Source organism: Saccoglossus kowalevskii, chromosome 22 (genome assembly GCF_978046115.1).
Source record: "Saccoglossus kowalevskii chromosome 22, keSacKowa6.1, whole genome shotgun sequence".
Lineage (NCBI taxonomy): Eukaryota > Metazoa > Hemichordata > Enteropneusta > Harrimaniidae > Saccoglossus > Saccoglossus kowalevskii.
In genome coordinates this window covers 17,833,250-17,845,441 of record NC_140662.1, presented here as the reverse complement: position 1 = coordinate 17,845,441, position 12,192 = coordinate 17,833,250, and the positions used below count along the sequence as shown (strand labels likewise).

Genomic DNA, 12,192 nt, shown 5'->3' with positions numbered 1-12,192 from the left:
ATGCGTTTGAAGAGTAAACCGCTATTGTTGCCTTGGCGACAGGTTCAGGACTTGATCCTGTCCATTCTGAAGTCTCAGGATCCCCAGGATGCAACAGTAACGGTTCCCTATGGATTACAGGTAAATTATGATATATTATAGACCATATAAAGCATTAGTGCCTGAGCGCATGACCTTTCACCCAACTTGCGAGGGCATTATCTGCACAGCAACGTTGTACAAGTTGCAACTTAGACTTTGCCAGTCATGACAATTTTATAATTCTAACTTAAATCGTGGTGCGGCGCAAAATTAATACGACTGGTCTATTGTGAGGTGTATTTATTGCTATTAAATATTCATGTTATGCGGTGGAACACTTCCAAAAATAGAAAGTGGACATATGCTTGCACAAAGAATTCTACTCGTCAGGTCACACATGTGTTATGGATTTGTATAGAACGGGTCTGATCAAATGCTGCCTTTTTTATTGTTTATTAGCATATTTATCACCACAAAAAAGTGGTGACATTGATAGAGGTTGTGGCAGAACAGACCAGTCGTGGAAATTTTGCGTCAACACAAGATTCCATAAACTTGAATTATCATTAAAACAATAAAATTGCTACGGCTGAGCCAGTCAATATACACATCACTAGTCTGTAAAATATCCCAGATGCTCTATTCTATGCGGTGTATGAAATCTGTGTGAAAGAGAAGTCGTGTTATAAAACATGTTGTATTATTGTAAATTTGATGCCTGTGTTAATATAAAATTTATTAGTAACATTCATCATGGTTGTCTGAAAAACATGAAACTAGAACTGCATAACAGAATATTAATATTAATCGTTTCACCACCATACATTCTCGCCCAAATTTTGTTGTACTTTTTCTTCTTATATTCTTCAACATTTCTGGAAATTATCCCAAATTTTGGAACCAACAGACAAAATAAATAAATAATTTATTCATTTGGTCAGAGTGGTCTACAAAATCATTATTTTTGACAATCAAAATGCATAGAGTACTGTATTTTGTTGTTGCCTGCAACCTATTATTATTTCCCATTATGCATCGGTGCAATTCAGGAGATTGCTAGGCTGTGATTATAGAAGACTGCAACAGAAATGTCAGTTTGGAACATTGTGTGTTCACCACTTTAATCTACTGGTATGTAAATGATCAACAAGGCATGGCTGTTTGCAAACATCTTCTGACATGACTATCATGTGACATTATGCATATACTACTTAATTTGTACATCAAAAACTGCCTGGCTGCGAACAAAATATATTTGATAATTTAACAAATATACAGTATTCTAGTTCAAGGTTTTCTTTTGGTTGTTTTTAGATGGTGCATAGTCTTCATCATCAGTATACGCTTCGCTGTATGACGTTTTACCATGCTACATCGGGTGACATATATGTATCGCATTACGATGCTGGAGTTACCAATCAGATGCAACTATGGACTGTTAATTTGTTCAGTGAATTACAGGTGAAAAGTGTAAAGTAAGTGGAACAAAGACTGAATAATCAATAAAAATCTATGGGAGCAGTTCATAATCACATGTCAATTACAATATAGATTTCTATGGGAGCAAATCAGATATGAAATATCAATTAACAATCTGTAGAAATCTATGTGAGAAATTTAATCAGACATACATGTTTTTTCTTCAATTAGGCACCACTTTGTTACACTTTCATTTCATGGTGGCCTTGCTTATTTGTGGTTAAATTTGGGCAACTTTGTTTCAAATGGCACTTATTTCAAGCACTTCAAGTTCTCGTAGTGTTTCAAGCCATTGTTCTTGCTCCATTCAGGTGATACATTGTATCAACTTATTGGTAATATTTTACATTACAGTCTGACACTTAGTCACTATAGCCTTCATTTTAAATACTAAGTATTTATGTGTTTCCAGACAGTCTAGAAAAAAAATATCATCATTTAGAAAACATTCACAGCTTACCGATCAACGCAAAAATAAAACAAACAAAAATGCATTGCTTAGTAGCGAACGATCATGGTAGCAAATCTGGTCATGCAGTGTTTCACAGTTACGATTCTTACTTAGTAGTGATTATAATAACGTACAACAAATAAATTCAATTTATATTGTATTGTTGCATGTAAATGCTTGATTCGATACGATATCCGCCATGTTTCCTGTGTAGGAGTTGACCTGAGACATGTTTTTTGACCTGATAATTAACCAATGAAAATGCTGGATGATGCCAACGCGATCAAATTACCATAGCTCATTTAAATAATGTATGTTAATGTATGAACGCAACACAGAAGAGATTTGGCAATGTTTGCGATCTTTTGGCTTTGATTTTGATGGGAAAACGGCATGATTTTTTTTTCAAATCAAGAAATTAGTTATTTTCAAAATATAAACTAAGCATCTGAAGAATAAGTTAACATTGTTTACTGTGATAACATTTTCACGTAGTTTTAAGAAACTTGTGAAATTAAAAACCATGCCAATATTTTTTACTTCTACATGAGACGAAAGAAACATGTTGCAAGAGAATATAGACCGATTTCTTAAAATTTGTCAGAAACAAAACTAAATTTTTTGCTTAAAAGCCCATCGTACAGTAGCAGTGAGGGACTTCCGTGATCGCGTCTATCACTAACTATCGATAACTGGTTGTCGATCCGCCGGCTCTCAATTCATGATCATTACGTGCCAAAATTTCAACTCTGTCTGGCGCTTAATTGAGGTGTAAAATACAATGTTTTTGTGGCACTGGCGCCTAATTGAAGGTGGCGCTTAACTGAAGACAAATACGGTAACATCAATTTTCAATCTATGAAAATCTACAGGGCAATTACATCAGATATAAAATGGAAGTTACCAATTGATAGAAATCAGGGAGCAAATCAGACAACATGTTAATTACCAATCCATAGAAATCTATGGGAGCAAATCTGATGTATGACTGATCAAGTGTCAATGTATCAATAACAAGTAAAAGAGTATAAGGACAGAATAATCTATAGAAATCTATGGGACTATTAAAATCGGATACAACATGCCAATTACCAATCTATAAAAATTTAAGGGAGCAACTCTGATGTAATGTGTTAATTACCAATGTATAGAAATCTATGGGAGCAATTAAATCAGATCTATCATGTTAATTTCCACTCTATAAAAATTTATGGGAGCAACTAAAATAAAACTTGTTAATTACCAATCTATAGAAATCTATGGGAGCAAATCAGATATGTGACTGAAGGGTCAATGTGTCAATAACAAGTTAAAAAGTATAAACTCATAGATTTGCTTGACCACAAGTTGACACCAGCGAGATTCAAAATTCAAAACCCAAGCAGTTAGCCAATTCGCTAGCAAGTTTACAAATTGGTTATGCCTAGACTTGCTGTAGTAATGGGCATGTCACAACTTATGTTACAGTTTGTTTGTCAGAATATTTTGAGAAAAATAATAAATAAAAATGATAAACCTCTTGCATATGTTGATTAAAAAACAAACATTGATCAGAAACATGTTGTTGTTTTTTCTTGGTCAATGTTTAGCAGGTATATTATAATTTAAATATTTCTCTTATTAGGTTTGACATCAAGCCAACAATATTATGTTTGATCTTTATTCCTAAGCTTCGGGTAAGTAACCTCTTATGATTTGATTAATATTTGTATTCCATTTCCAGCGTGACACATATTCTTATCATTTCCTTTTTATGCTTTCAGTATTTTTTCCTACGAGTACCTCACCACTAATTAATAAATAACCGTTTGCTTGTTTGGAGCAATTTCTTTTTACCAAACTTTGTGCATGATATTATTCACATTTTTTTCCAGGTTTTTGCGGGTTTTTGTAATGATATGATAATCAGAATATTCAGTGACTCTAAGCATTGCATGTCAGAGATTACATCAGCACTGTGTCTTACTACAATTCTATGGTGAGTACAACTGTTAGTTTGTTGCGCTGTCTATGTGAAATATAAGTGTGTGTTGCAAGGTTTGAAGCACATATATTGTATTTGCTCTATTAGAAGCGCAACTCCAATAGAAGTACATTTTGTAATACATATCATATTTACCCAACTAGAAGTGCTTTCCCAACCAAAACACATGCACCGTATAATCTCTTGTTAAAGTGTCACTCTAATTCAGGCATCAGGGAAGAGTGAAATTTGTTTTTAACATAGACGTCACAATGTTTTGAAAAATTACAGTCATTCAATGAAATTTGTTTACATGATGACAAAAAATACTCTGTTCATTGTGTATTTAATGTAATATGCATTTATTTTTTTAATTTGGATGGTAATGAAAAGTATTTTCTGGAAGTACAGTACAGTTCTCGCGGAAGCTTTGGCTTCACTTCAGCTTCACCTTCGCTTCAGCATCGCATCATTATGGCATTGTTATGGCTTCAGCATCGCTTCAATGTCGCGACATTAAAAAGTTAGGCGGTTATCGCTTCGCTTCATTGTGGCCTCATTATGGCGACAATGTGGCATCAGCATCGCTTCATCAAACAAAGAAGTACAGAACTCATTTCGCCCAACCTCTCGCCCGCTTCCGCTTTCGTTTCAATCGCTCGTTTTTGCGACCGCTTGTTGAATTTCCGCTGTATTTTCGACTGTGCAAAAATTCGGACTACTAACAATTTTCTGGTTTTCATATATCTCGGTTACTAGTTTAGTAACCGTGCATAGATGTTAAACAACCGTCAAAAGTTCAAATACTTTTTGTTTTAACTAACTATCTATAATTATATGCACGCAATCTGACCCTTTGACCTAGATTTGGCTGGGATTGACTATTTTATTTTAAACAATATTCTGACGTGACGCACTGCTACAAAATGTATTTCAACAGAAGTACGACATGGTTGTCCGGGTTTCTTTTTCTGACTGTGTTGAGTTTACGATTTGTATAATTATTGTTATTTCCCCCAAGGAGAACACAAGCCGAAAGACCATGAAGCTAAATAGAAGTCCCACACATGGACTAAGTGAAAGAAAATATTTCTAAGGCTAAAATAAAACTTAATATCTCTTTGTGTATTTGTCAATTTTGCATATATTTGTTGTGACAGTATGTTCGTAAATATCTGGAAAAATCTCGTCTTTCGTTAATAATTTCATTTGTTTGAAATGTCTACCGACCGTGTCCCAATAATTTGTTTAGAATATCGATCCCCGTTGGTTTCTCCAAACGGTCCCGACGTCCATTATTCAACACAATCAGCATTTATTTATCGTAATTCATGGGGATCATGTCCCGTAATTTGCGGGCTGTAAAATCAAATAATTAAACATGTACTATTTATTATATATATTTTTTTACCTCGTGAAACTACAACACAGTGTAGAGTTGTCGCAGTGAAACAGTCGCCTTGAAATCGATGGAACTTCAATTATCCATTTCTTGCCTTGAAATAAAATTAAAAAAATCGAAGAGCATCGGGGGATATATTATTAACCAGTCTTACCAATCGCTAGCTTTATTTTATTCAAATCCATAAAATTCATGAGTTTTTCGACATTTGTTAGCAACTTCCGCGCTAAAAATGGTTGAAAATGTGGGTGTGGTTCTCTCGCAAAGTCCCGTTGATAATACGAACAAATATGGTTATGTGACCCAGGTCGTGCTCCGATCAGGTGACTTTCAGCAAATCAATGATGTTGTAACAAAGCATATTTGACGCTAATTGAAGGGTCGTCTTACTGTCCAATCTCCGGCGTCGATTCACTGTGCTGTGACAGGCTTCACAATCATTCACTGAAAAACATCGGTATATTTTGACAAACGGCTGGGATTTGACCTCAGTTCAAAAAAAGAAAAAAGAAAAACTGGGCGGAGATACAAATCAGTTTTGCAAGTTGGGAAATAAGGTAAACCAGATTGGGGTCGATGATATTCAGTATCGAAGTACTTCCGTGTGTATAATGAGTTTCAAATTGTTCATCACCAGGCCTGTGGCTCGTTTTTATTCTAAAATATTTTTTTGTGAGAATACTTTTAAAGTACGTATAGATCGAGCTCAGGTCACTGATCGTGACTTAATTTTGAAAATTGGATGTAAAATTTTACCAGACCGATGCCACCACAACCATCCAATCATAGTTGGAAATGTACGGGCTTAGTCTTTTCCACGAAACGAAACGAAATAAAACAAAATGAAACGAAATAAAACTATATCAAATTTTTTAACGACATTGAAAATCGCCACGTCATAGAAATGAATTTCTTGAGAAGATTTAGTTTGCAGCTCAATAAATACGAGTAACTATTAAACATGACAGCTCAATAAATAAATACCTTCCATAATACGAGTAACTTTAACATGACATGACCCATTTCGATTGCTAAAACATGGAACGAACCGAAACGAGCCAAACGACCCAAAACGAGCCAAATAACTTAAAACTAGCCAAAAACGAGCCAAACGGACCAAAAATGAGCCAAATGAGTCTCAAACGAACCAAAATTGGGCACGAAATCAAAAAGGTGAGCGATCAGCCATTTTTGAAAGAATACTTTGAACTGGCAGTTGGAGGCGCTGTTCCCATCTCGCTAATTAGTCGATATCCCAGAAGAAGTCAACACAAGTAAATAAATCAAAAATCGTAATGAATATATGCACGTATGCAAATAATAAAATGATGAAGACACTAATACACAATTATAATATATCAGCAAATAATAAATTGGTCCATGGCTAACCTAAGTTTTCCAAAAACTATTAATATTTGGTTTGTGGCGTTATTTCAATGAATTACTTAGCAGTGAGCAATTTAGATTTAGAGTTTAGCTGTAATTTTCAAAGCTTTGCCTGTAGTAGTGACAATTGTTTTTTAAAAAAAGGATTTTGAAATGGGAGGCTAAAAAAAACTACTTTTATGTTTAGAAAAAACTCCCTGCGTACGGGAGCCAACACAGCCAAAAACTGTTCTCGCATGAATGATATGTCACAATTCAACAAGCAACGCTCATAATATCGCCCATTCTTCCAAAAACTGTAATTTATATCATGAAATCTAGGATACTCCGCCACGTGTAAAAGATGTTTTATGTCATTCCCTTTAATTTTGATAAACACTAGCTGTAAACATTATGTGAATGAGCATAGTGGGCCCTCGTCTGGGCATATCCAATGCCACATAATTACAGCATTTTACTGAGGCACAAAGTATATGTATGGTGTAACCTTTCCTGCATTACATTGTTCCAAATATATTATATAACTGTTGGTTGACGTTGACTTTATCTGTTCAGTATGTGTAATGTAATGTGGATAAAGATACGTATATATGTTACCAACAGACACATTTAAGGTGCCCTACATTAACAATAATGGGTGTTGTTGTATTATTTGTGACGTCACACCTACCACGGTAACTATGTCACTACCCTGTTGGAAAAACGTGAGGTTAAAGTTTGTAGTTGCTGCATTGCATAGAAAAAATCACAATATTTGTAAAGTAATTAGTCCTCGTTCAGACGGAGTCCGAAAACGGGGACTTATGTTTTGCCCTGTGTGCGTGCGTGCGTGCGTCCGTCCGTGCGTGCGTCCGTGCGTCCGTCCGTGATCACCTGTATCTCGAACATGCATGGACCGATTATGTTCAAACTTCACTCATACATCACACATTATATGGGACATATGCACATGCATTTTTTTCATGATCCGATTAACGATAGCCGAATAGCGGCCATTTTAAGGCCGAAAATGCATCAAAATCGCACATTTTCACCATTCCGGACCCGGATCTTAGTTATGCATGGACGGATTTCGTTCAAATTTGGTACATTCATTAAACATAATAGGACCTTGATGCACGTCATTTTTTTTTCGGATCAAGTTCGAAATGGCCGACTGGCGGCCATTTTGTTTTAAAGAATTCAGTTCTGGATCCGTATCCGAGACATGTCTGGATTGATCAAGTTCAAACTTCACACACACAAGGTACATCATGTCACAAATATGTATGTGCATTTGTTTCATGATCCCATTAACGATAGCCAAATGGCGGCCGCTTTAAGGCCGAAAATGCATTGAAATCGCACATTTTCACCATTCCGGACCCAGATCTCAGTTATGCGTGGACGGATTTCATTCAAATTTGGTACATACATTAAACATATTAGGACCTTGATGCACGTCATTTTTTTTTCAGATCAAGTTCGAAATGGCCGACTGGCGGCCATTTTGTTTTAAAGAATTCAGTTCTGGATCCGTATCCGAGACATGTCTGGATTGATCAAGTTCAAACTTCACACACACAAGGTACATCATGTCACAAATATGTATGTGCATTTGTTTCATGATCCCATTAACGATAGCCAAATGGCGGCCGCTTTAAGGCCGAAAATGCATTGAAATCGCACATTTTCACCATTCCAAACCCGGATCTCAGTTATGCATGGACGGATTTCGTTCAAATTTGGTACTTACATTAAACATAATAGGACCTTGATGCACGTCATTTTTTTTCCCCGGATCAAGTTCGAAATGGCCGACTGGCGGCCATTTTCTTAAAGAATTCAGTTCTGGATGCGTATCCAAGACATGTCTGGATTGATCAAGTTCAAACTTTACACACACATGGTGCATCATGTCACAAATAGATATGTGCATTTGTTTCATGATCCGCTTAACAATAGCTGAATGATGGCCATTTTAAGACCGAAAATGCATTAAAATCACGTATTTTCACAATTCCGGAACCAGATCTCAGTCATGCATGGATGGATTTTGTTCAGATTTAGTACAATGTGTTGTACATATGCAGGTGCATTTCGGTCATGATCTGCTTTGAATGTATATGTCACTCAAATATGAACGGAACGGGGACGTGTCATTGACAATGACTTGTTTAATTCAAGCACGCACTGAATACGTCATACAATTTACTTTCAGGGAAACGCGATATAGGGTATAAAAAGAATTTTCAAGGTACGGTTACCCATTTGCTTTCCCCCCAGATCTTGGGAATCAAAACGGAGTACACATCAGATACGAAATTCACGTCATGCCACACGTCAGTCAGTCGCACCCTCAAGTAATGTTGTTATGTTAAATACCAGAATACCTTGTGATTCGAATTGATTGTGTTGATACTATAGGCTACAATCGTTGTTATATCGTTATTTTCTTTACTTAGACCACCTGTTTTATCTCGCGGACTTAGTGGCTAGTTCGTTTTAGTTGTGCTACTTGAATGGAATGATCACTGTGACATTTGACCTATATAATTCACCACGACGTGGAAATTAATCAATGGAAATTAAATAATTACCAGTTTCAAAAATAACATTACCACTGGAGTTTCGTAGCCTGTGGTAGTGAAACTGTTCTACGTGTCGTGTGACGTATTATGACAGCCATAACACCATGGCATCGTCCTAACAGTTTGAGCATGGAAGTATAAGTTTATAACTCCATGGTTTGAGCGACATGAAAGTAACTTTCACTCTTAAACAATAGTTTACCAAGAGCGATATTTGGTGAGAGAGTAACACACATTTTAACACATCTTCTCATCTTTTAGCAGACGCCAGGCGAGCTCATAACCCAACTGCTTCAGATAGTTGCACGAACTAATAATATATATACCGTTTTAATTGAGTACGGAGTCTGTAGGCATAATGTGGTAACTAGTTTGTGTATCCTATTGAGTTGGCATCAGTTGGCATACTTGGCATCATATCACTCAATGTATCATGTCACATGGGCGGATGATTGTGGGCTAATGTAACATACCATGACCAATCGCGGTCATCTCATAATGATCGAGGATGATGGATCGATAATATTTAAAAACATGTTATCCTTTCAGTGTTCTGGATTATATTAATGTAAATCCGAGTACGCTCTATTTGTTCATGTGACATATAAAAATAGTGTTAAAATAATTTTGTTGCTTGGACGCATTTAACTAACCAGTAGAAAACGCAACAAGTGGTATGAGGCAAGAAATATTCGACATAACGTCTCACGTGACACCCTTTACCCCTTTGAGCTTTTAGATGTTTAACAATCATGAGCGATGCGCGCAGTGATATTTATTCTATCGGGGATTTTCATAAAAAACTCGTGAGTAGATTTTGTCAAAAAATATACAGAGAAAATTTCATAAAACAAACGTTTAAAAAAATAACTTACTCCTATAATAGAGCGGCGACAATATTACAGCTGCTCCATCATGAAAAATCCAGCTCAAAACTTAAGAACAAAGTAATTGTCTTCCAACATTTCTAATTTTCAACAATATTTTAATAGCGTCATCCACAGTGATTCAGACAATTAAATGGGCGAGTCCGTTTTTCGATCTAAGTACAACAATCCCCACAAATTTTCGTAAAATCACCCCAGCCAAATTTACTGGTCACCCTTATCACAAGCCACAACGCAATTTAACAACGCGTGAGACTGTCTTTTGTGAAAAACGCGTTGTAATACCCCCCCCCCCCCCATCTTTAAGATACAGGCCGGGCGATACCGAGCAACATAGTAAATAACGCCTTTTAATTTTAATATAATTTTACAGTATTTTTATTCCTATTAGACAGTTTTTTATGCCCTTTGTTTGTTTTTCCATTTCCAGTACAGATTGTAAATAGTAGGTTCAGACTTTATTTATGTATTTAATTAATTATTGCGATGCCTTATTTAATTAGTTAATTTACTGGTTACTTCTTAATAATTATCTAGTATAGTGTTTATTTTGTTAATATTTATTTATTACTTAAAATCATTATGCAATAGTTTGTTTATTGTGTTATAATTATTTAGTATTTACTTGCTCATATTATCAAGAGATTTTTATTAATTTATTGTGTCGTTTGGGGATAGCGCCCCCAACTGTCAGTTCCAAGTATCCTTTCAAAAATGGCTGATCGCTCACCCTTTTTATTTTGTTCCTAATTTTGGTTCGTTTGTGACTCATTTGGGTAGTTTTTGGTCCGTTTGGCTCGTTTTTGACTCGTCCTGGGGTAGTATGGCTCGTTTTGGTTCGTTTGTCTCGTTTTGGGTCGTTCCATGTTTTGTCAATCGAAATGACGGTCATGCCATGTTATAGTTACTCGTATTTATTTATTGAGCTGTCATGTTAGTTACTGGTATTTATTGAGCTGCAAACTAAATATTTTCGAGAAATTTATTTCTATGACGTGGCGATTTTCGATGTCGTTAACAAATTTGATATAAATTTATTTCGTTTCGTTTCATTTCGTTTCGTTTCATGGAAAAGACTAAGCCAAATGTACGCACTTGTTTTGGAACTTTGTATCAAGATGGCAGGCGACAACGCCAGGCGGCGTTCGCGTGTTTTGCATGTATTAGTAGTCCGGGCATGGGATCGGACTCGGCTAAAACTAAACGAAACACAGAAAAATACCACCAAAATGAGGAATCTGAATCTGTTCTCTTACCAGCAAATAAAATGATCGAAAATAAGGTAATTTTATAACAAGAACAGTTTCATTTCGTATAGCAAATTGTGTTGTTTCCGAACGACGATTGCATCGCGCGATTTAAATTTATCACGATTTTCCTTGCAGTCAATATGACGCTCGTCACCTTGCAGATTGCAATGTACTTCACATAGTTTTTGGTACCCAATACTCGCAACATTAAACAATTAAACAAGATATCTTTTTAAAATGTCATTTTACTCTTGGTCATATTATTTTATTCCCCTTATCGCTTTGAATTTCAAATCGATTACATATCGAACTTCTGTACATGTTTTTTTTTCTCTACTGCCTTTCCATGTGAAAATAATGAGGTCATACGCATGTCACAATACTTTGAAGCTGATGCCATGTTGATGCCATGAGACTGCGAAGCTGAGGCCACGATGATGCCACAAAATAAGAGAGGCGAACACAGCTTCAATTTTCAATGACGCGAAGCTGATGCCACAACGATGCGATGCTGAGGCGACAATGAAGCCATGCGTATGCGACAATGATGCCACAAAAGCCAAAGCTTCCGCGAGAACTGTCCTGTAGTTTCAAATAAAAATGCATTGCTTAGTAGCAAATGATCATAGTAGCGCAATCCGGTCATGCTACATTTGACAAGCGAATAACTCAAAGTGTTGCAATTAGTCATTATTACTCAGTAGAGATTATAATAACATACAAAAAATAAATTTGTTGAATTGTTATGAAATGCAAGTAAAATTTAACTTAGTTTCATTATAA

General features: G+C 35.8%; 1 protein-coding gene across 1 annotated transcript in view; it reads left to right on the top strand.

The window, feature by feature from the left end:
* LOC102806577 (WD repeat-containing protein 87-like) overlaps positions 1-12,192 on the top strand; it is a 43,496-nt gene continuing 31,304 nt past the window's right edge. The window contains exons 1-4 of the mRNA XM_085495799.1: positions 1-120; positions 1,336-1,496; positions 3,576-3,627; positions 3,826-3,929. Of these exons, the coding sequence (XP_085351925.1) occupies positions 1-120; positions 1,336-1,496; positions 3,576-3,627; positions 3,826-3,929 (437 nt within the window). The remainder of the gene's footprint in view (positions 121-1,335; positions 1,497-3,575; positions 3,628-3,825; positions 3,930-12,192) is intronic.